This window comes from Centruroides sculpturatus, unplaced genomic scaffold, assembly GCF_000671375.1.
Source record: "Centruroides sculpturatus isolate CEXI.00-Female unplaced genomic scaffold, Cexi_2.0 scaffold22, whole genome shotgun sequence".
Taxonomy (NCBI): Eukaryota; Metazoa; Arthropoda; class Arachnida; order Scorpiones; family Buthidae; genus Centruroides; species Centruroides sculpturatus.
In genome coordinates this window covers 65936-92465 of record NW_019384323.1, presented here as the reverse complement: position 1 = coordinate 92465, position 26530 = coordinate 65936, and the positions used below count along the sequence as shown (strand labels likewise).

The window sequence follows — 26530 nt, the reverse complement described above, 5'->3', positions numbered from 1 at the left end:
GTGACGTCATTAAGACACATCTTCGTTTGTCAAGAACGAAGTTTGGAGTTTATAGTTATTTGTTACCTTTAAATGTTCAATTAATTATGTGCAAAATATAAATTAAATATCGTATTTATTTAATTAAAGTGATAATTTGTCTACAGATGGATCCAAATGCAATGAGAGGAGGTAATCAGTTTTTTTTTATTATTAAGTCTTTAAATTGAATCTCAGACTGTACATCTGTTATAACAAGTTTATCAGAGTTTATACTTACTTTTACAAACTTCAATTAAACACTTACAAAGGTATTTTATGTAACATATTTAGCTTATTACTCAAGTTTTAATTAAAGAAAAACTACAATGTCATATGGAAATAATCAAACTTTTTGCATATGTCTACTTGGTAAACTCATTTCATTTCACACACATTTATATTTTCTTTTTACCTATTAAAGTCATAATAATCATTTCCTCTATGTATAAATCAACGGTTTCAAATAATTAAAAAAAATAGTTGTTCAGTTAATCATCTCATCATTGATTAATCCAATATGGTTTGATTTTCGTGCCAAATATTGAATGTCAGGAAGGAAAACAACACTGAGTGTGGCATTATTACTGGCTTTTTTAAACTGCTAGCACTTTCAACAAATCTATGATCGTTGTCTTCGGGTGAATGAAGATTTAAAAACAAACAAAAATGTTCTAATGTGAGATGGAACAATTTATTTAAATTGAAACTTTAAATAAAAACTTTTTAGAATTAAAAGCCGTTGCAAACTATAAACGTCGATTACATTTGATGTTATGATGTGATGCGGTGCATCCACGAATGCACCAATGGTCTTATGGAAAACAAGGATGATCGTAACCCTACCGGGTGTAATGTCGACCCTAACTGGGAATCTTGACCTCCCCCTCCAATGTTGCATGTCCCAGGTTGTTTTTCGAGCCAAAAAGGCACAAGGCAGACTGGTCATTGCAACCACTTGTAAACAAGAAATCTCACCGTACCTACATTTTAGAAAAGGTGCTTGCTAAGTTCATATGCACACTGGTCCCAGACTTGCCCAATGTCACTCCCTCATCTTTTGTTGTTAAACCCACCATCACTTTGGGCATTGGTAGGGTACAAGCAATCTGTAGAATACAAAAGCTTCTACAAACTGGATCTGGTATCCTTGTACCCTTCGATCTATCTCTCCATAAATTTTACTTGGGAAAAAGAAAGTAATGCGGCTATAGCATTTTCAGATTTGCACATACATAGACCCCCAGAAACAGTACTATCCTTGGTTTACCATAAGTTTAATAATTTAATATTGTACCTTACATCATCCAGCAAATATTTCAGCCTTCACATTATGTTGATGCCACCATCGCTGCCCTCGTTAATAGAGTCTTCTTGCTGCTATCAATGCAAGAACTTGTAAACATTGAATTAAACAACATTAACTTAGCAGTACGTGCAGAGGGTTTTTCATGTGCTAAGTTCACACATGCTCAACATGGTCAGGAAAGCACTATTTCCAAACACCACACTAAGCAACAAGAGGGAGGTCACAGTAGTTCAACCATCATCACCATACCTCAGACCTCTTTCTATATGCATTTGTCACATACTTAGGCAACACAACCTTCTCCTGCCCCTTTCTCCACTGCCAAATTCTGCTGCAAACTTAGCTGCACAGACTCATCTGCAACGATCGGGACAAACTCTCCACCTTTGAGAAATTGGGAGTCTATGCAGTACTGTTGGAAAATCCCGTAACTGGGATCAATACGAGATACATTGGGGCCACAGAAAAGAATGCTTGCTATCCACCTAGCCAAACACCAGAATGATTTGGCAAAAGGAAAGTGCACCACAGAGCTAGCAAAAAAGTGCATGATCTGAATTACAACCTGTTATGGGCCCAAACTACAATACTCAGATCCTGCAGTGACCAAAAACTCCTCTTTATATGGGAGTCATAACAACCTTGGAAATGTGCAATGCACCCACTCTGGAACTACCCAACATAGGGGTTGCCCTATATAAACAGCTAAACAATGATTTACATCATCTCTCACACCCTTGACATGGACCAGCACCCATGCATGCACCGTATTATATTGCACTCATAACATCGTACGTATTTGAAATTTGTAGCCGATTCATAAGTTTATTCCAAAAATCATTTTATTTAAAATTATATGCATTCCTTTTCCATTTTGAATGCTCATGTTTGATTTAAAAAGTTTTAATTTGTCTGAAGACAACAAAAATATATTTGTTGAAAGCTCTAGAAAAAAGAAAACTAGTAATAATGCCATACACAGTGAACTCTACTTCCTGCTATATGTGTGGAAATACTATATATATATATATGTTTGTTCACTTTCCTTGGATGCAAGGATAAAAATTTAAAATAGTCTCAATTTTTGTGATAACTCAGGATTTATTTTCTTCATAATTTGAAGTTTAGACTATGTACAAAAAGTCAAAAAACTTTTGAGTCCTTCTTTATCCTTTATACACCACCATAGAAGTAACAGCCTAAAAAAATGCTTTGAAGAACTCTTCTTAAACACTGATAAAAATTGGTAAAAAAAAAAATTCCACAAGGAACAACGGATAAAGAAGGACTCAAAAGTTTTTTGACTTTTTGTACATAGTCTAAACTTCAAATTATGAATTAAAATAGTCTGCTTAATAACTACAAAAGAATTTTGTTTTAATGGATCACTTAGGCCACCAAAAATCATCTGTTGTTCCAAGAGTCTGTTATATCATGAACAATAGATTTCCCAAACACCCAGGAAAGTATTTGTTGTTTGAAAAATTTCTATTTTTTAACCCCTGTATATAAGAAATAACAGTATCTGATATTATTCAGTCTCTTGATATCTCTGTTCTTTATCCTATAGAAACACGTATGTTTGTAACATATGTGTATATTTTGCCATACATGTGTATGGCAAAGCTGATGAAAACTATACATACTGTAAGCATAAAAAGAGGCAAATTATATATTCTCATTAGCACTTTGCTTGACTTCACAATTTGTTAAAAAAAACTCATTCATCTTGATTTCTTTTGATGCTGCTTTTATGTCTATTGGATATAACATCTCTTGATATTAGCAATGTCATGCACACTACAGCCTGTTTGTTTATGCTGAAACTCATCAGGAAAGTCTTGATGACTTGGAAATACTTGATGGTTTTGCTAAATTTCGGCACTACACTTGGACCAGCGACTGAGTGTTCATTAGGTGACTCTTCCTCAGTTGTGTCAGCTGGCTGACTCTCTTTGTACAATTCTTCAATTGTACATATCCCAAATGTGACAAGTGCATCATCAAACTCTACAAATTTCCAGAAACAAATATCCCAAATATTAAGTAAACTTTGAAAAAACATGAAGTTAACAATAGATTTTGGATAGAAAAAATTTGTCATTCTGAGTAACAGATCTGTTAAAAGGAAGTAAAATTACATTGATTTGGTGAGTCCTGCAAAAAAAATCCATTATTCTGAGAAATCCACTGTTTTCCCAATTCATTAAAACGAGATTCTACTGTATATAGATTCTTATAAATTCTTTAAAATTGACATAATTTTGTTTCTATTAATCCCAATTTTTGAGAATGTTGACAAAGATGCTCGTACTCAGTAAAGATTTGTAACCCATTAGATTCTTTTTATGGAAATTTTTGAGTTAATAATCAATAATAATTATTTCATGTTTGAGGGTAAATTTTTACAACAATAGGCATCCCATTGGGATTTCTTGTGTTGTGTCTGTCTTAACAGAAGAGTTTGGAGGATAGTGTTTAAGTCCTTTCTCTATGCTTTTCCCCACTTGTATCCCTGTAGATTATGATCTCATGAAGTGCATGGAATTGTTCATATTGTGATTTCTGAGAGTTTGTGGCTTTTCTAAATAGTATCTACCAATCTATGAAAAATTTTCATTTATAACCACCATTATATTACAGGTATACAAGATAAACAAAATATGCAATTACTAACAAACGAGCAAAAATTCGATTTAACTAATTGTTAAACAAACATTTTCATCTGTTTTCAACAGTCATCATCAGTTTTCTTGTATACCAATTACTTAACAATACTAGTGTTTTGTATGTTGGAATGTCTTCTAGACAGTTTATAACATGGATTTTAGAACACAAGAAAGCTCATGAGCAAACTAGGAGATGTACAGAACTTGCAAAAGCAGTTATATAAATAATGCATACATACTATTGTGGGATGAAATAAAGCTTTTGAAAACAGTCCTTAACCTAAAACTTTTTTTACTTAAGAAATTAATTTCTTAATTTTAAAATTACATAAACCAATAAATACTTTGTTATTAATATTGTCAGATCACTAGTCACAACTATGAGGGCAGTTTATTTTTTAAGCTCTGATGGTTTATAAAACAAAGACAAGTGTAAATAAAATAAATTTATTACCAAAAGTTAGGTACAAACATGGTTACTTTTTTAACATAATCATCATGAAGATTGAAGAATTTGTCATATCTGTGGATGAGCGTTTTCATCCCCTTTTCATAGAATGTTGCTGCCAGTGAATTGAGATGGCCTTAACAACATTGTTTTGAAGATCGTCATTAGTCTCAAACCTCTGCCCTGTTAGTCACATTTTCAGTTCAGGAAAGAGGTGGAAGTCTTCACACATTAAAAAGTTTTAAGTTGGGTGGAAGTCTTCACCACCTTTAAACATCCAGCGTATAGCCCCAATTTAGCGCTGAGCAACTTCCACTCTTTCCTGAACAGGAAAAGTGGCTAAGAGGGCAGATCTTCAAAACAATTTTAAAACTTATCTCAAGTCATTGGCAGCAACATTCTATGTCAAAGGGACATCCACAGATATGATAAATGCCTCAATCTTCACAGTAATTATGTCAAACAGTAACCATGTTTGTACCTAACTTTTGGTAATAAATTCATTTTGTTATTTACACTTGTCTTTTTTCATGGACCATCGGAGCTTGAAAAAAAAATCGGCCTACTTACATTGTGTATTGTAATCACTAGCTACTGACTGCTACAGTGTTAATTTCATTTTTGTAAATGCACTTTTCCATTTTGACATACATTAATAACCAGTGGAAAGGCCCAATGCAGGCCTCGGGGCATGTGCATGGACTCTGGCTTTGCCGCTATGCTTTGTTGGTGCTTGATATGCTGACAGAGACTGCCCATTTTTTTAGTAGCAGCAGCAGTGTCATTCCGTGGTATAAATAATAAATTCCTATTACAAATAAAAATAATAATATACTGAATTATACTGTAACAATATAAAATATATATAAATAATATGTATCGTTAATTTAAATAATAGCTAGGGGCACCTCTAGTGTTTTTGGCATACAGTCACAGAGACTCCCATTTTTTCAGTTTTATATAAAACTGAAAAAACCAAATAAATAAATAAAAATACATAAATTTACAAAAAAATCTACTATATAGTAGATTTTTTTGTAAATTTATGTATTTTTATTTATTTATTTGGTTTTTTCAGTTTTATATAAAACTGAAAAAATGGGAGTCTCTGTGACTGTATGCCAAAAACACTAGAGGTGCCCCTAGCTATTATTTAAATTAACGATACATATTATTTATATATATTTTATATTGTTACAGTATAATTCAGTATATTATTATTTTTATTTGTAATAGGAATTTATTATTTATACCACGGAATGACACTGCTGCTGCTACTAAAAAAATGGGCAGTCTCTGTCAGCATATCAAGCACCAACAAAGCATAGCGGCAAAGCCAGAGTCCATGCACATGCCCCGAGGCCTGCATTGGGCCTTTCCACTGGTTATTAATGTATGTCAAAATGGAAAAGTGCATTTACAAAAATGAAATTAACACTGTAGCAGTCAGTAGCTAGTGATTACAATACACAATGTAAGTAGGCCGATTTTTTTTTCAAGCTCCGATGGTCCATGAAAAAAGACAAGTGTAAATAACAAAATGAATTTATTACCAAAAGTTAGGTACAAACATGGTTACTGTTTGACATAATTACTGTGAAGATTGAGGCATTTATCATATCTGTGGATGTCCCTTTGACATAGAATGTTGCTGCCAATGACTTGAGATAAGTTTTAAAATTGTTTTGAAGATCTGCCCTCTTAGCCACTTTTCCTGTTCAGGAAAGAGTGGAAGTTGCTCAGCGCTAAATTGGGGCTATACGCTGGATGTTTAAAGGTGGTGAAGACTTCCACCCAACTTAAAACTTTTTAATGTGTGAAGACTTCCACCTCTTTCCTGAACTGAAAATGTGACTAACAGGGCAGAGGTTTGAGACTAATGACGATCTTCAAAACAATGTTGTTAAGGCCATCTCAATTCACTGGCAGCAACATTCTATGAAAAGGGGATGAAAACGCTCATCCACAGATATGACAAATTCTTCAATCTTCATGATGATTATGTTAAAAAAGTAACCATGTTTGTACCTAACTTTTGGTAATAAATTCATTTTGTTATTTACACTTGTCTTTGTTTTATGGACCATCAGAGCTTAAAAAATAAACTGCCCTCATAGTTGTGACTAGTGATCTGACAATATTAATAACAAAGTATTTATTGGTTTATGTAATTTTAAAATTAAGAAATTAATTTCTTAAGTAAAAAAAGTTTTAGGTTAAGGACTGTTTTCAAAAGCTTTATTTCATCCCANACTTAATTAACAAGGGTTTATTTACAAATCTATTGGATGAAGAATTTTCGCGGAGAGAGAGAGTGCACATACACTTCGCGGGATGATAAATACCTTTGTTAATAGATTCGGGTCTTGTTCGGATCTTGTTCGGATTATAACAGCTTCCGATGGGTTTAAGGTTTCTGATTCGTTATCCAGGCGATTCACTAACACACACACACACACACAGACAAGTTTATCCTATGGCGATTAATTCGGATTCCTTAATGGATGATAATTGAAGGGACGGCTTTCCTCTCCGAGGACTAAGGCAGCGACTAACTCTTTTCGGCCGTCTCTGATGATACTCACGGACGATTTCGGCCGTGCAGAGGTTAATAGTTCATGAGAAAGCGTCATGTTACTTTCGAGAAAATGTAACGGGAGACTTTCTCAGGTAGCCAAGAACAACAATTGTTGCGTAATTCGCGAAACGTTATTATTAAGGATTATATCAAATATAAGACTTTTTGCTATCTCACATCTTTATTAGTTATAAATATGGTAGACTCCTTTACTTGATCTCGCCCTTCACCTTATCATCGACCCCAAGCTACTCTCTTTTCACTCGCCTGACGTATCATCCTGACAAGTGAACGGGAGCCTTACGCCCCCGTATTCACAATGGTAAAGACACCTTAAACTAGGGGTTGCCTAACTTTTTTAATTGTCGACCCCCTACAACTTTTCGAAACCTCATATCGATCCCCACCACCAAAAAGTTTGTGTTACAAGCAAAAATAAGGTCTTACTATTTTAATATATATCTTTTATTTTTACATTTATTGTATATGTTAATAATAATTTTTGTAACTTACAATCAATGAGATGAATAAGCATGATGATCCTTAGCAAGATTAGCAATATTTGGTTCAAAATTTGTAAGTTTTAGTCTTTTCATCAACCCCCAATAATGTTATATCGACCCCTGGGGGTTGATATCGATTATTTGGCGACCCCTTTCTTAAATGAATTACATTTCCCAAGGGTTTACACATTAGGGGTTCTCATTTCCCAATCTTTTGCTTTTCCTGGGATTCTGGGATAAAAGTGAACTGTTTCCTGGGATTCCGGGAAATCCCGAGATAGAATTAATTATTTTTAAAATACAGTAGATGATCGGTTAATGAACATAATCTGTTCCAAGACTTTATTCGCTGTCCGAATTGTTCGTTAACTGATTATCGATTTTTTATTGAAATTTGATTAATTTGTTCTGGAGACCACAAAAAATAAAAAATATATACTTTCTTACTACATTTATTTATATGTAATAATAAAAATACATATATATGCAGTCTTGCATTTTTATTAGTCATGTTTCTTCTGTTTGTGGGGGTTAAAGAGTCTGTCTAATGTCGATTTGTGGAGTAGTTAAGAACATAACACTTGTACAGAAAGGTTTTCATGGATTATTATTACTCAACGAAGTGTTAAGTTGTTGGAAGTCGTTTTGTGTTATAATTGTTTTGTTTATTTATTACAACATTGTGATTTTTTAAAAGAAAGTTAAACTATGTGCCTTCAATGATTTTTAAAATTTTTATTGTATCTTTAGCGACAAAAAGGTTGCTAATCCCTGTTATAGAATATTATTTTTTGTTAGAAATATTTTAGAATTTATAAATATATTTATAGCTCATCAATTTGCTGGGCCCAATAGAGGAAGAGGAAGCAAACAAGTACCATCACAGCCAAATTATGGATACAATCCTAATCCTAATCCGGGTGGCTATGGACACAGTCCACAGATATTTGACGATACTAGCATGCCTCCTTATGCATCTCAGCCACAATCTTATTCACATATACCCTCTCAAGGTAGTATATTATATTATAATCTAAATGCATATTTTTATTTTGTATAAGTGTTTACGTAATTACAATGTCATATTTTTTCTATTTGTGTCTAAAATTGCTGTTTAATAGGAAATGTAATGGGAGATTGGTCAAGTCAAGGCTATGGTCAACCTTTCTCCGGGCAACAGGTACTTTCAGATCCAATGGCTGCCATGGCAGTTCAGTATGGACAGACTTTGGCTGGACAAGGAAAAGAGTTTGTAAATGAAAAAGTAAATAATGTTTTTTTCTTCTTTATTATAAAATAATTTTTCTCTTTACATCTTGTTAATTCTTTTGTTAGAATTTGTGAAAATCTTGTTATTGATTTAATAGATTGCAAGTTAGAATTTTGCACTGTGTCGTACTTATCGATATTCATTGATTTTTCAATTAGAATTGTTTAAAGTGAATGCTCACAAAATATATTGCTATAAACAGTATATTTTGTGCTCTTACTGAGTTGAATAAACATTGTAATATGTGTACCCACTGATAGTTGTTATTGGGTTGTTTGAAAAAGTTTGTAGCAATTTTTCATATCCGACAGTTGATGTGACCAGAAGGCACCTCTTTAGTGCCTTGTCAGGACTGACACCACCCTGTCCCGATTGACACGGAAGCCAAGATGGTGTATTGGTTTGGTATTTGAGTATTTGAACACAGATCATGCAAGCGTGTGCGGACAATCAGATTCAGGGTGGAGACTGCGTGTTAGTGAGTAGGAAGTGACTCACACAGTGACTAGATTAACGAAACAACTGTTTATTTGTAAAGGAAAGAAAATACATTGAATACAATTTATCGATAGTGAGTGTAATAAATTGAGCTAAAATAGGTCTAGACAGGCCTAATTCGTGGTTCTCGAGAGAGAGAGTTTATAGTGGTTCGTGAGTCAATAAATACCTATCGTAGAGGATGTCCTGTAGGATGGAATAGCGGTTTCAGGATGACTAGGTTGGGACAGTCTCGTTTAAGATCGTCAGGAAAGTTCTGAATCTCCGATAGTTTGTTTTTAAAGGCGCAATGGTAGGTGATGTCCGAGGACGAGTTGGTGAGATATTTAATTGGGTAAGATCAGGCACTGACACAATTAAAAGTTGGAGAAATTTTGTGATGACTTTATTTCTGGAGGAATGGGCGATGACAGCCTAAACTTGCAGTTCCTTGCTATATTCAACTGATGAAATCGAGACAATAGGTTGGGAGGTTATGAGAAAGTGTCACTTTTGCAATGGATGTTTAATTTGTCTTGTGAAAGTGAAAGCAAGAAAGTTGCATTTTTGACATTTGTTTCTTTTCTTTTATCAAAAAGTTAAAAATACCATACAAACTGCAAAATAAATGTGTGATGTTTATGGTGATAGCAGAGTCAACTGTTTAAAAATGGTTCAATAAATTTAAGGCAGATAATTTCAATCTTGAAGATGCTCTGTGATCTATAAGACTGGCCATTATTGAAGAGTTTTAGATCAAAATATTATTGGATGACAACCGTCATTATGCAACTTGTGAGAAAGCAGACATATGAAGTTGTTGAACAGTATCATATTTCAATATCTGAAGAAGCTTGGGTATCTTTTGATTTAATGGAAAAGAACTTACATCTCCATTTGTGATTCTCTTCAAAAACAAAATGAAAATTGCCCATTTCTGAAATGGTTAGTGACAGGTTATGAAAAATAGATTGTTTATAACATCAGCTGAAAATGAACCACCATTATAAACTCCAAAGGCCTGTTTTCATCAAAGAAGGTCATGTTCATTATCTGGTGGGATTGGAAAAGAATTCTGTGCTATGAGCTGTTTCCAATGAATCAAACAATTGATTCTGATAAATATTGTTTCCAACTGAACCTACTGAAGATGGAAAATGAAGGAAAATATTTGGAATTGACCAACAGAAAGGCATTGTGTTTCATTAAGATAATGCCAGATTGCACATTTCTTTACAAACACAAAAACTTATTGGAACTATGCTGGGATGTTTTATCCCATTCCCATAATAGCCTAACCTTGTTGCATAAAACTTCTATTTGTCTAGAACAAATAGAAGATTGATGATTGAGCTCTGCAGAATTCCTTTTGTGATAAAAACTTTGATAGTTTGGAAGCTTACAAAAACCATGTGGAACAGTTTTTTATGGGAGAAAGTAGGAAGTTCTATGAAGAGGGTGTATGAAGCTTCCCTGTAGATGGAAACTCATCATTAAAAACAATAATTGAATAAAGATATGTTTTTAGTTTAAAACTGTTTCTTTATTTCTCTTGGAAATTGCTACAAACTTTTCAGACAATCCAATAGTATGTTTTAAATCAATGATTCTCACTCAAAATTGGATTGCAGATTAATAGTAGACCAGAGACCAATAAAAGTAAAATGTATTTTTTACATTTAATTTTTAATTATCAAAATAAATTGGTATAATAATAAGAGAATAAAAAATAAAATTTTTAAAATATTATTTTGTATAATGAATTATGTAAGAATAAAGAATAGTATTTTTTTATTTTATTTTTTCTCAATTATTGATGACATAGATTTTGGAACTATAGTGATCATATCAAGAAACTAGCAACTAACATTTTATTTCTGGATATTAATAAAAATATCTGTTTATTTTGTTTTTATTAAACAATTTCTCTGAGTTATAATTCTCATAGGCTGTTAAAAAAATTTTTATGGACTAATGACTGTTCATGGAGTAGCAGTTGAGAAACATCCTTTCAAATTGCAAATATTATTTGATAAATTTATTTATAAAAATATAAATTAAAAATTTTAAATTTTATTTATGTAATAATCAGAAATTGTTTAATATTTCAGCTTGAAAAATATGTTTCTGTATCAAAGTTGAAGTACTATTTTGCTGTTGACACTGCTTATGTAGCCAAGAAGTTAGGATTACTGTTTTTTCCTTTTACACATAGTGTAAGTTGTCTTATAGTATAATTTATAGAGATTAAGATATGTAATTTTATTTTTATCTCATAGAACTTTACTGTACAGGTTGAAACATTGATTTAAAGTAGATAGTAAGTTATTGATTCCTGATTAGAAAATATCAGAAATTAACTGTACCTCAGTTGTATTTATCAAAATTACAGTTGAACTGTATAGTCAAATGTATTGTTATATTAAATTGGTTCTAAATCATGAATCTCTAAAATTTTCAGGACATCAGTAAATCAAAAATAAAATTATTAATAAAAAGTTAACCAAACTAACCTAAGTTACCTAGAATTACCTCTTTGCTTGTGTGCTTTAAGGGATTTTTTATTTACTAATATTGAGAATGCACCACAGTACCATGCTCATATCCTAGAGCTTGCCTATTTGGTTTGTTATACATCATTCGTCAAATTTCAAGGAAAGGTATTCTTGCAAGAGAGAGGCGTACCAATGGGTAGTCCCATGTCTGCTATCCTTTGCAACTTGAAATCATTTTGTACGCCAGATACGTGGATGACATTTTCATACTATGGCAAACTGAGCCTAACCTTCAACATTTCTTAAATACGATCAACAATAACTCTTATGGCTTATTGTTACATATAGACCAGAAGAGCGGTACTAATACTAACTTCCTTGACATTTCCATCACCTGCAAGCAAGGGGAAATCTGGACTGACATATACTGGAGACCCTGTTTTCAGCCTATTATTATTCCACGACAATCCATCAATCCCAGGCACATCAAGTTAGCATTTTTCAGGGCTTGGATTAAATGCGCTTATACATATCGCACGAGCATTTATGATATCACTATAACACGTGCAGTGGCATTACAGGAGTGGATTCCCGGACATGGAAATTTATCCAACTTTTGTACAAAGATCTTATCTGCTAGCACTTTCAGTAGTATAAAACTACCATCATCAGGCAGTACATAGAATACAATAGTTTAAGCTTTCCAAACAATATTCTGATAGTTTTACAAATTTCAATATCAATATTGAATATTTCAAATGCTGTTTCTGACAGTTCAGCTGATTATGGTTTTTGAATGTTATTTAAAAGTTCTTACATCATAGTGCGTAGATAAGAATGATAATAAATAAAAGTATTATAGTGAGAAATGGCCGTAAAAGAGCTTAGTTCATGCATGTAGTGCACCCCAAGGCAAAATAAGCATATTAGTTATCACTTTACGCCGACTTTATAATTATTGTAAAATCACTTACGTGTTGTGGTGTTACTACAGTGAATTAGTAAAATATAAATATAAAAAGATCACAAGTACTTTCGGTAATGTATAGTTACCATCTTCATGTGAAATGAATACTACAGTTTTTTGTATCAGAGTTGTAGCACTTCATGAAAAAGCGGTGCGTCTAAATGGAACTCCAGTGTAAATCGAAATTTTCTTGCAGTTTGAAAATGTTTCGAAATGGAACGAAAAATTATAAAATTTCGCAAACTATGGTTGCTATGTGACCATGTAGCTCTGGCAATCTAATTTGTAACGTTTAAATAAAATAGTCATGTTTTAGAGATTTTCAGAGTTGTTGTATTACATGGTGAAAGCGTTGAAATATGTAGGTTTTCCCAAATAAAGACTTCTTTATGATTATTGCATCTTTTCAATAGCTTTGTTTGGTCCCAAACCGGCCGGTAGTCTTGATCAAGGACTTTTCTGTCTAATTCCGTTGATGGCCGGCTATTACAGATGTCATCCTGATGTTCTAAGATGCGTGATGTTAGTGTTCTAGCAGTCGCTCCTATATAATAAGTATCTTCTCCTGTACCATTATGTTGTAATGGAATAAGATAAACTCCCGATTTTTCTTTCATATCGATGGGATCTCTGTCATTAGTTAGCAATCTTCTTAATGTTGGCTGTGTGGATAGTGGTAGCATGTAGCCATTTTTTCTAAACAAGTGTACAATTTTGAGTGATGCAGGACCCAGAAATGGTAATGGGGGTGTGCTATTCTTAGGTCCTCTTTGTTAGTAAGGAACAATTGAGGATATAAGTGTTACAACTCTGATACAAAAAACTGTAGTATTCATTTCACCTGAAGATGATGACTATACGTCACCGAAAGTACTCGTGAAATTTTTATATTTATATTTTATTAATTCACCATAGTAACGCCACAACACGTAAGTGATTTTACAATAAAATAAGCATATGAGCAACAAAAGGATAGTTTAAGCTTTCTGAACGATGTTGTTCGGAAAGCTTAAACTATCATATTCTATGTACTGCCTGATGATGGTAGTTTTACACTACTGAAAATGCTAGCAGATAAGATGTTTCTCGAAAGTTGGATAAATTTCCGTGATCGGGACTTCACTCCTGTAACGCCACTGCACATAAGTGTTATAATGATAGTAAATGTTGGCGTGAAGTGCAAACATATTATATCGTTTATGTACGATTAAGGAATTGGATTACATTCTTAAGATAGCCGAGCAGCAAAGTTACCAGAGAGGCAAGGTAGAGAGGCTTATTACATCCTTTCAAACCACAAGATGACATTCTCCCAAGGTAGACAGGGAAGAAGGATGGTGCTAAATTACATCCCATTTTTAAATAAAATACATAGAAATATTGCCAAAGCTAATAATCTTCAAATTGTATACCGACATAATCCTACTGTTTATAAACTTTTAAGAAATGATAAAAAGAAGAAGATCGTAATTCAATGACAGGAGTTTATTCGGTGCCTTTACATGACCAATGTTTCGATTCCAAGCTTGTTTATGTAGGAGCAAATATGTGCCATTTAAAACAAAGGCCCAAGGAGCACAGGTACACTATCGACAAGAACCTTGACAGCACCGTGCTAGCATCATACGCAAGACGACAGGATGTTAATGTCCAATGTATTAAATGGCTATTATTAAAACTACGATGAACAGATACGCAGTGAAACATCTTGAGAAGTTGGAAATCTTCAAAGCACATATGAGAACTGGATATATAAACCATAGGGACATGGACGCATTATCTACTGCTTGGAGATCATTTTACAATAATTAAGGATAATAATGGATAATACTACGGTTCATCTTATATCTTGTATTTTATTCTCTTTGGTTGTCTTGGCCTTATTTATATCATTTATTTTATTTATTTGTATTTACTCTTCATGTGCATTTTTCGTTGATTTTTATATTTATTCCATAATTTATTTATGTTCTATTTTTGTAACTGAGGAAGATCATTTAAAAGAATTGAAAACGTTTTTATGGTATTAAAATCTTTTGCTGGATTGATAAAGGTGTGATTTTTTAACATATTCTCTATCCTGTATATAGTTTGTTTTATCTTTCAAACCTAGCATAAATTTGCTATTGGAAACAAATCATACAGAAACAATCCTCTTGATGGAAAAAGTTGATTTTTATTTTCTATAATTTACAACAGATATGCAATTTTTATATAAAGCATACTTAAACTTTGTTTTGTACATATTTTTAGAAAAGCATTAAAATAGCTAGAAATTGTTCAGTGATATTTGATTATTTGTTTGATCTCAAATAGATCGTTGCTACTGAGAATTACTAGAAGTAGATAGTTTTATTGTAAAGCCGAGAAGAGTAATTTAAGATGGTTTAGATGCATCTCAACGTAATTCAGGGCCATACCATGCTATGATACAGAGAGGTGGCCACATCAGGTGGTACCGTAAGGGAGTAGCCTAAGCAGCATTTAAGGGGCGACATTTTGAAGACTTGCATCATACTGAGAAAATTACTGCATGGCCCTGATGTTTGATAGAGAGTCTCAAAGATAACAAACATGTAAACCTGACATCAGTATAACATCAGAAGAGAATGACTAACATTGTATTAGCTGCATATATAGGAGAATATAAAGTACAAATCACCTTTGAACAGACTAGACTCTTACATCATACTTCAGAACTTACACATTTGAGACATTTGGAAGCATTGGAAATATATAGATCTGTGATTCAAAGTTATACCCAATGTCCCTATTAATAGATCTGTGATTCAAAGTTATACCCAATGTCCCAATAACCCAATTTCTCTTGTGTGAGAAAGACTTGGAAATATTTGTAGGAAAACTTCTTTATGAACCTTATATTTTGTGTCCTTACATACATTGTTCTCAACATCTGGAAACCATTAACCTGTCCTACATTGTTCCCGAAAATATTCGTGTTGACCTCATTGACCTGCATTGGTGATCCCGAATATTTTCATGTTTACGTCGGAACGTTTTTGATACTAGATGTCACTATGTGTCACAATTTTTATATTAAAAACGAACTTTTAAAATATAATTTGTTTTGTTTCTATATTATTCAATATATTTATTTTGTTTGTGAAACATAAAAAAAATTTTTACGATACAGTAAACACAATTATTATTTTAAAAAAATTTTTTTAGGCTTAACATCGATGAAAATTCAACATGGCATCTTAGGTAACAAATAAAAATTTCAACATCGAATAGGTTAAATGCAATGTTTCTTCTTACTCATTTTAACAGAGGAAAGGGAAAGGTTCTTGGTGATTCCTGCCTTCATCTATGATCACCATTCAGTATTGTGCCTCCAGCACTTCCCAACACCCACTTGCTTTTTTGCCTCTCTAGATTTACTCACTGTCCACAAGGGGGCAATAGCATCCATTTTAGGAACCACTGATATAGATTAAGGAAACAAGGCCATCAACTTTGAAGAAAGTGACACACTATCTGCTGCATGGTTAGCATACATTGATCATCCCCAAGACCTATGATCCTTTCATGCATGCCAATTAAACTCAACATTTAAATTTTTTGTGTACTCATTTATTTAAAAATTGTAAATACTAAAATTCACACTTTTCTTTCACTTTCCAGCATTTACTAATCAGTGAATGCTGGAAAGTGAAAGGAAGGGGTGAATTTTAGTATTTAGAAGATAGTTCCAGCTTTAGAATTAACAAATTTAAAAATTGTATTTATTTTTTTCTGGACATCTGTTCTTGGTTTAAATTTTGCTTATACAGTTTTAAAGGTGTTCTGTTTATGTTCCATTTTACCTTATGATATTCATTTTGGACAAATGAAAATGGTTTTAATAGTAAAGTTTGATGATTTTAATTGGCATTTTCTCTGGTGTATGTGTGGTAATTGTGCTAAATATGACCAATTTGATTTGTTGTATTGATTGATTGATTGATTGTTGATTGAAAATAACAAGGAATTGAAAAATTCTTCAAAATTTAAAACGAATATTTTTAACCTCTCCACAGCTTAAAATATCTTAAAATTTTTAATTAAAATTAAAGTTTTAATTTACCTCCATTAGAAATGCATTTGAAATTATTCAACTTTTTAAAAATATTTTAAGCTATGGAGAGGTTAAAAATATTCGTTTTAAATTTTGAAGAATTTTTCAATTCCTTGTTATTTTCAATCAACAATCAATCAATCAATCAATACAACAAATCAAATTGGTCATATTTAGCACAATTACCACACATACACCAGAGAAAATGCCAATTAAAATCATCAAACTTTACTATTAAAACCATTTTCATTTGTCCAAAATGAATATCATAAGGTAAAATGGAACATAAACAGAACACCTTTAAAACTGTATAAGCAAAATTTAAACCAAGAACAGATGTCCAGAAAAAAATAAATACAATTTTTAAATTTGTTAATTCTAAAGCTGGAACTATCTTCTAAATACTAAAATTCACCCCTTCCTTTCACTTTCCAGCATTCACTGATTAGTAAATGCTGGAAAGTGAAAGAAAAGTGTGAATTTTAGTATTTACAATTTTTAAATAAATGAGTACACAAAAAATTTAAATGTTGAGTTTAATTGGCATGCATGAAAGGATCATAGGTCTTGGGGATGATCAATGTATGCTAACCATGCAGCAGATAGTGTGTCACTTTCTTCAAAGTTGATGGCCTTGTTTCCTTAATCTATATCAGTGGTTCCTAAAATGGATGCTATTGCCCCCTTGTGGACAGTGAGTAAATCTAGAGAGGCAAAAAAGCAAGTGGGTGTTGGGAAGTGCTGGAGGCACAATACTGAATGGTGATCATAGATGAAGGCAGGAATCACCAAGAACCTTTCNTAGGAAATTCAACAAATCAGTTACGGGGGTGGTTTCCCTCATAACAAAACTTCCACGCGCCCGATATCCCGACTGCATCCCTGGAATTAATGCACGTGCCGCGTAAACCTGCTTTATATATTTCAAGAGTCTCCATGGCTCTCAGTTGATCCGTACGATGAGAGATCCTGATCATATGGGCACTTTGTAAGTCAGCCGTGATTCCCGGTTCCGTGGCAACCGTTGATAGGGCGGTGGTGTGTTTTTTATTGTCAATATCGTATTTATGCTCCCGAAGCCGTTTGTGAAGGGAGCGTTTGGTTGATCCCACATAAACCAAACAGTTGTTAAATCTGTCATCCCACATAGGGACGGTATATACCCCCTGGTGCCTGTTTCAAGTCAATTGCATCTTTTCCGTTGCAAAGCAAGTTGTAAACGGATCTAGGCCTACTGTACGCTATCTTAGTCTTGGTGATGGATGAGATTTCCCTGTATATTTTATCCAGATGGTGGTTGTACGCTACAATTTTTCTTGCACATTTATTATCCAAAGACTCCCCAAGGGAATTGGTATTGTCCCGTGTGTTTGCCTGTGTGTAAGCACAAGCAATGTTATATATTAAGTTCTTATTATACCCATGCTGTGTGGCCATTTCCTGAACTCGCCTTAGCTCAGCCATGGTGCCTTCATAGCTAGAGTGATGCGTGAAAGCCCTCTTAGTTAATGCCCGAAAAGCCGCAATCTTGTATGAGTACGGATCCTCTGAGTTAGCTGGGATGAAGAGAGGTACATAAGACTTTTTGTAATAGACCTTGTATGTGATTACATTATTCTTAATTCCAAGGTCCAAGTCCAAAAAATGCGCGGCGGTGTTGCTTTTCTGGTCCAATTTGATGCTCAGGCCATAAGGGTTATCGTTCATTAAGTTAATGAACTGTTCTATGTTGGGTTCTGTTTTCCAAATGATGATAATATCATCAACATACCTCTTGTACAGGAGGATGTTGGAAACATACACGGGGATGATTTGATGTTCCAGTCTCCTGATCACCAGCTCACATAAATCGCCCGAGAGAGGGCTCCCAATGGGGACGCCCCGCTTTTGGAGGTAAGTTTTGTTATTAAAACAGAAGGAGGACGAGTAACACAATATGTGCGTTAACTCCAAGATGTGTTTTTGATGTGCGTAAGCTCCGGTGTAGGTGAGTAATAAATCCCGAAACTCGCAGAAGCACGGCCGGATTTTGATCGACGGTTATAAAGAAACAAAATCAAGAACCGTGATACAAGTGGAGTTGGTTATGTTAATATTCCTCAAGGTTTCAATGAGCTCGACCGGGTTCTTAATAGTCCACGGATAATTGTTTATCCTGTCTCGTATGTGTTTGTGTACCGCAGTTTCTAATGCCCTAGTAGGTAATCTAGCCTTATCAAGGACCGGCCTAAGAGCAGGTGAATCTTTATGGGTTTTGGCGAAGGCAAAAAGCATAGGTGTGCCGGGAGACACCACCACTGCCCTATTGAACCCCCATTCTCTAGCAAACCTTGTTTGTGTGAACCGTTTCACATGTGCCTGTAACCTATTGACGTATCCATCATCGATGATGGATACGTCAATCCGCACATCGAAAACACATCTTGGAGTTAACGCACATATTGTGTTACTTGTCCTTCTTCTGTTTTAATAACAAAACTTACCTCCAAAAGCGGGGCGTCCCCATGGGGAGCCCTCTCTCGGGTGATTTATGTGAGCTGGTGATCAGGAGACTGGAACATCAAATCATCCCCGTGTATGTTTCCAACATCCTCCTGTACAAGAGGTATGTTGATGATGATATCATCATTTGGAAAACAGAACCCAACATAGAACAGTTCATTAACTTAATGAACGATAACCCTTATGGCCTGAGCATTAAATTGGACCAGAAAAGCAACACCGCCGTGCATTTTTTGGACTTGGACCTTGGAATTAAGAATAATGTAATCACATACAAGGTCTATTACAAAAAGTCTTATGTACCTCTCTTCATCCCAGCTAACTCGGAGGACCCTTACTCATACAAGATTGCGGCTTTTCGGGCATTAACTAAGAGGGCTTTCATGCATCACTCTAGCTATGAAGGCACCATGGCTGAGCTAAGGCGAGTTCAGGAAATGGCCACACAGCATGGGTATAATAAGAACTTAATATATAACATTGCTTGTGCTTACACACAGGCAAACACACGGGACAATACCAATTCCCTTGGGGAGTCTTTGGATAATAAATGTGCAAGAAAAATTGTAGCGTACAACCACCATCTGGATAAAATATACAGGGAAATCTCATCCATCACCAAGACTAAGATAGCGTACAGTAGGCCTAGATCCGTTTACAACTTGCTTTGCAACGGAAAAGATGCAATTGACTTGAAACAGGCACCAGGGGGTATATACCGTCCCTATGTGGGATGACAGATTTAACAACTGTTTGGTTTATGTGGGATCAACCAAACGCTCCCTTCACAAACGGCTTCGGGAGCATAAATACGATATTGACAATAAAAAACACACCACCGCCCTATCAAGGGTTGCCACGGAACCGGGAATCACGGCTGACTTACAAAGGGCCCGTATGATCAGGATCTCTCATCGTACGGATCAACTGAGGGCCATGGAGACTCTTGAAATATATAAAGCAGGTTTACGCGGCACGTGCATTAATTCCAGGGATGCAGTCGGGATATCGGGCGCGTGGAAGTTTTGTTATGAGGGAAACCACCCCCGTAACTGATTTGTTGAATTTCCTATTTTTGGTTGTGTTTGCCGTTTCGCAAATGAGTGCTTGCGCGTGTGCAACGCTCCGTGCTTATTCCTAATTTTGTTTTTCAAAATTTTGAATCGCTTAAAGTTTGTTTTAATGTTCTGTTCCTTACGCATTCGAATTCCTCATAAACATAGCCTGATGAAGACCCGGATGGGGTCGAAAACGTTCACTAATGTATAAAGCAAGTATCACTGGAGTTGCGAAGGTTTTTCACTTTATTATTAGTATTATTATCATTATTGTTATTATTATTAGTTTTTTGACACTTGAAATGACTGGTTAACTTTTGTTCACCTGTGAACATTTAACAAATGCTTTGCAGACAAGATTGTGAGCATTCATTGCATTGTAACCAATTTTGAAGTGAATAGGGCAAGAGCATGCAAAGTTTTTTACAATACAGTTTTTCAGAACTTTAATATTGTCAGACAGTGCAAATTTGTTTATTTCCAATGAAATATCTGATAAAATGTCCTTTCATTATTGTATTTTATATATCCACACCAAACATTTTAGAAAATTTTTTTCAGTCATTTCTAGAAAATCAAAATGTCTAAATTTCACATTTACAACCTGATATAAACAAGACAATAAAGATATTTTTTAAATTATAGAAGTCTAATTTATTTTGACACTAGCATTTTTACACCTTTAGCTGTACAGTAATACCCCGACTTACGTGAACCTGGAGTTATGCGATTTTCAAATCTCGTCGATTCGTGTTTTGTTTGACTGCCACGCAACTCTTGATCACTCATTCCCCCCACACTATTGTTCAGCTTACATGTTCGGACATGTCACGCGGAATTGAGGCATAGCTACAATTTATTTTGTGTTATTTATTTCTGTGTTTGTTATATCTATGGAAACTTGAGAGACTCTATGTGGTGATTTCTTGCAACCGTGAACGAATCAAAAGGTGAGATAAGATTAACGAGAACATTTATTAGCATGCATACATCTGACTTGGATTTTATACAAATTGCGAAATTATACCCCGACTTATGCGAATTCGACTTACGCGGTTGTCGCTCTGTTTCACCTATTGCGTAAGTTTGGGGTATTACTGTATTCACAGATGTAAGATGTTGAAAGCTTAAACTTAGTTATCAGGAGTCACAGCAATGACTCCCCACCAAGTAAAAATGTCACTGACTGACTATATGTACAGGAATCAGAGTTGCTGATTTTTAGCGTTCAATTTTTCCACCCCCAAACACTTTGAGTAATTCCAAATATCTTGTACAAAAGAAAATTGTTTTCTTAGGTAGTGTGCAAAATTTGAATATTTTCTGTGATGCAGTTGCCAAAAAATATAAGCAATCGAAAAGTGCAAAAATTGCCAAAAAAAGCTGTATTCTCTTCTTCATCAAGCACTGCAGATGCTCATAAAGAAAAAACTACTGGATGTAGAAAGCTTAAATTTTAAACTTAAGTCTTTCTGTTATCAGTGAGGTGCTTGTGAAACTTCTGGGTCGATAGGTCAAAGTTTATGGGAATTTTCCATAGAGCTATTTAAGTTTTACAGCTTAATTTTATGCTTATAAGGATAAAATTGCATGGAAACAAATGAATTTTATTCAAAATGTTACTCTAAATTACAAAAGCTCAAATTTATGCCAATTAAAACTTTTTATAATAATTTTTCTAAATGATGTATTGAAAGTGTCTGTTGGCAGTGTGTTTGTTTGGCAGAGCATTTGGTCAGCAGTATGTTCAGTTGCCGAGTTCTGACCAAATTGTATGTCATTGTCTTATGTCTTGACATAACAGTACAATTATTAAACAAAAATAATTGATATCCAAACAAAAACATTTCAGATATAAAAAAAATTATGCCAAGTAAATATTTGTGACAATTTAGACAACAGTCAAAATTTTTCTTAGGAGTTTTTCTTTGGTAAAAATAATCTTGGCATTTGGAGGCAAAATGTAGAAAACAAAAATACAAATAAAAATCTTATGAGTACCGCTCCAATTGCCAAGCTTGTCTTTACCAAAGAAAAATTTTCATCCTCATGAATTTGTACTTGGCGTAATTTTTTTACGTCAGATGTTTTTGTTTGGATTGAGTACATCCAGAAAATGTCTCAAAATCTTTGTTTTATCAATTTTTGAATTTAGAAATTTTCAAAAATGGTTTAAAATATTCTATTGAATGATTTATTTCTATGAAGTATGAATTTATTCTTATTATCATTGAAAGTTTAAAAATTTATTTAATTTGTTATGCATTAAAAGAACAGCTTTACATGAATTTGTTAGAAGTGATTTAAGTAACAAAGAATACAATGACTGTTATTAAATTTAATTTTGGAATGAGTATGCCTTTTATTTTTAGGATTGGACTGTGCATTATAACCAAGATGAACCTATTCAACCTAGATATGACATTAATGCTCCTGATCTTTATATACCATGTAAGTAGAAATGAGAAAATTTTATTATTATTATGTGCTTTGTATGATAAGTTTTGAACAAAAAACAAAAGAATTACCGTATTTACTTGCATATAGGACGAGATGTGACTTTAAAGATCAAATAAAGAAAATTACATTTATTAATACAATTCTAATTTTACTTTGTTTAATCACAAGTAAAATACCAAATGAACGTAAATGCACACATTGTCCCACAAAAATGACTGGCATTTTAAACTTTAAGGAAAAATCTTGTAAAATCAACAACATAATTTATTCATGTAAAGCTGGACAATTGGGAGCCTTTCTTGCCAATTCTTAACAGTCGAATCCACTCTCCATCGATCAAACTTATGAGTTTCTCCAAATTCTGATTTCCAAATAATCCTGCCTGTTTTCACATGGAAATGGATTAAAACTTATATTGGGCTCCCGTATGATTTTGGAATTTCAATCTGGAATTCAATTCAAAAGCTTTGCTTTTCCTATTGCTATTCATCTTTACTCCTGACAATATACAAGAACAATTCAAATGACCCAGATACTTACACTTAAATACAGGAAGGTAATCATCCAATAAAAAATACAAATACACGGTTCACAAAAATTATTTGCAAAAATGCAAAGAATCTTTTGTTTTGCAACCTAGGAATTTGAAGCTGTGATAAATGAATAAAAACCTCATCTTATATGTGAATAAATATGGTATAAATGATTGTAAATTGCATCTTTGGCATAAGATGTAACATGTTTTATGTTAAAATAAATAGTTTTTGTGTTCTTTTAATAATAATATATTGTTATTAAGCTAATTAAAAAATAGAAACTGTAATTTGATGGTTAAATTAAGTTCTTAAAGGGCTTTACGAATGCCTCTTTTCATAGTTGACACGAGTTGGGTATGAAAGAAGACAGTATTTGATGTACAAGCTAAACTTCAGAAATTTTCAGATAGTTTATATGTGAAAATTTCTGAAGTTTGACTTGGACAATCAACTTGACACCTAAATGCAAATTCCAGTAGAACTATCTTTTGAAGTTTTAGCTTTTGAACAAAAGGTAGAACTGTTTTTTCTGTTTTGTGCATTCTTTCCTGACGAGGGCCTCTGAAAAACGGCAAAAAACGTTTGAACATTAAAGTTTATTTGTTCATTATATGCTGGAATTTGCATTTAGGTGTCAAGTTGTTTGTTTAGTATACAGTTCCAGTTTGTGTGCCAGTTTTTTATATATGGTTTGACTCAGACTCATATCCTTTGTGGAGATAGGACGTCAGACTTTGCTATATGTCCGTTTGTGTTTTTGGCTGTTTTGTAATAACAAAATACATAAAGAAATGAAATTTGTGACTAATTTTAAGAATAAATCTGATTACTTTCCAGTGTTAATTTTAATTCTTCTAATACATGAATTTAAAAAAATAATAATTCTGTACAAGAAAATAAACTTTAATTGTTATTAAGATTGATCAAATTTATTTACAAAAATATTGAGGTTTAATCTATATTTTTATTCATTTCAGCAATGGCTTTTGTGACATATGTTCTGACTGCTGGATATATATTAGGAATGCAAAATAGGTTTGTTAGAAATATGATAAAATTGTGCAATTTTTGCATTTTAATTCAAGAAATAACAAAGTTTCTGTCCGTTGTCTTTACAGGTTTACTCCTGAACAACTCGGAATGCAAGCCAGTTCGGTCTTAGTGTGGCTGATATGTGAAATTTTAATTATTATGCTCTGTTTATACATTTTCAACATATCTTCAACATTAAAGATATTTGATTGGTTTGCCTTTTGTAGTTATAAATTTGTATGGTAAGCAAGCTCTGAGATTTTATTTTTAACAATTTGAGTTATAAATATATATTTATTTCATTTACTATTTTCTAGTATGATAGTAGCTTTGTTAGCTAGTATTCTCTTCAAAACTGTAGGATATATTGCCGTTCTTCTTTACAGTAGTCTGTCTCTTGGTTATTTTTTGGTGAGTGTATTTGTTCATATATTTTACAATTTTCTTAGATTTATTCTAAAATTATTTTTCTTTTCCGTAGCTTAAAACACTTCATGTATCGATTTTGGCTCACTCCAGTTCTGGTCATTATGCGGGAAGTAGCAGAATGAGCACGTACGTTCTGCTCGGCATCTGCATCATACAGCCAATCATGATGTACTGGCTAACGTACCACCTTGTCAACACTTATGTGCCATCGTGAAAACCGATTTTTGCCACCAACCAGAAGCTAAAAACATTTTGATTGATTAAAGCGAGTTATATTGAATTGGTCAAAGAGCACTTTGTATGAAAAATGTCATTAAAGGAAATCTTTTACTAATTCAAAATTAATTGAAAATGTAGTTTTCTCAATTTTTATAAATCAAATAAATCACATTTCTTGTAATAACCAGTGTTATTTTTACGAGCTTCTCAAAAAGTACTTCCAAGTTTTGTGTATTTTCCCAAGAAACGTTCAGTTAAATTATAAATATCTGTTGCATTAAAATATAAGATGTAATTTTGTTATTACAACACAGGCCTACAAATAAAATTTTAAGAAGTTTTTATAGATAAAACTTTATTTTGGACATTGCAAAATCTATGATAAATCTTTAAAATAATTTTCTATTCACAATATCATTCTGTGGGAGCAGTATCCACTAGAATCTGATGCTATTTTTGCTATCCTTTTTCGCCATTTATTGAGCACTGAACCAGCTCCTGAATATTATTCCTACACCATTCCTTCATATCACCCATCCATTCCTTGTGTGGCCTGCTCTTTTATTTGTCACCTCCAAGATTCACAATATAAACATTTTGTATAGTTTTTGTGAATCCAAGATGCTGTTTTCTATTCTTATTCTATATTTTATAATCCTAAACTATTAAGGTTGAATGTTTCATCCAATAATTCAATATTCAAAGGTTAACAATGACAAATATTAACTATAGTACATTTTTATTGCACTTGCATTTCAGAATGGCATAACATTTCAATCTCTCTTCAGTGCTACAAATTAACTAATAATGTATAATGGTTACACTTCCATCACCAAATATTTTGATGTTAATTTCCAATTTTAAACATCCTCAAAGTAATTCTTTACAAAATATACACGGTTGTCATCGTAAACCTTTGGATGTTGGAATTTCCGGAAGAAACATTAAACCAGAATAGTTTAGGATTATAGAAAAAGAAGAATTTGTATAGTTGTTTGCATAATCGTTCTGCTTTAGCACTTATTGTAACGCACACAGACAGACGATAAACAATTATGCGACCAATTGCTCATAGCACTCTACTACATTCCAAATCGAGTGCCAGAAGCAATCACTTGTGTAATGAAATTCTCAAATGTTTTGATGGTTTCAAACTAGAGACATCAGGCGTCATCCTTTGTTGTATGACTACTCTATATGGACTTAGCCTTACCTATGATATCAGATTTGACAAAGACTCAGTGCTTCCAGCACAGAATTAAAAAATTTAACAGTAATGACTTTATAAAATCATCTATTTTGTTAATATGTTGAAATTTACAGAAAGGAAATCTTTGTCAAGATGCAAGTAGAAAAAAATTAGGCTGGATTTTGAAAAAAAATAACCCTCGCATTTTATAATCTCCACCGACCGAGGATAAAAAACAAGAATGAAGAACAAAACCACTTTATTTGTAGAAGGTAGTCAGTCTTCACCTATTT

At 33.3% G+C, this 26530-nt stretch overlaps 1 protein-coding gene across 1 annotated transcript; it reads left to right on the top strand.

Moving 5' to 3' along the window:
* Positions 1-25269, top strand: LOC111626095 (protein YIF1A-like). The gene is made up of 9 exons (XM_023369383.1): positions 1-171; positions 8356-8538; positions 8647-8789; positions 11384-11488; positions 22745-22823; positions 24346-24403; positions 24487-24642; positions 24718-24811; positions 24882-25269. The coding sequence occupies exons 1-9, from the start codon at positions 147-149 to the stop codon at positions 25041-25043; spliced, it is 1005 nt and encodes a 334-aa protein (XP_023225151.1). The 5' UTR covers positions 1-146; the 3' UTR covers positions 25044-25269.
* The last annotated feature ends 1261 nt before the right edge of the window (positions 25270-26530 follow it).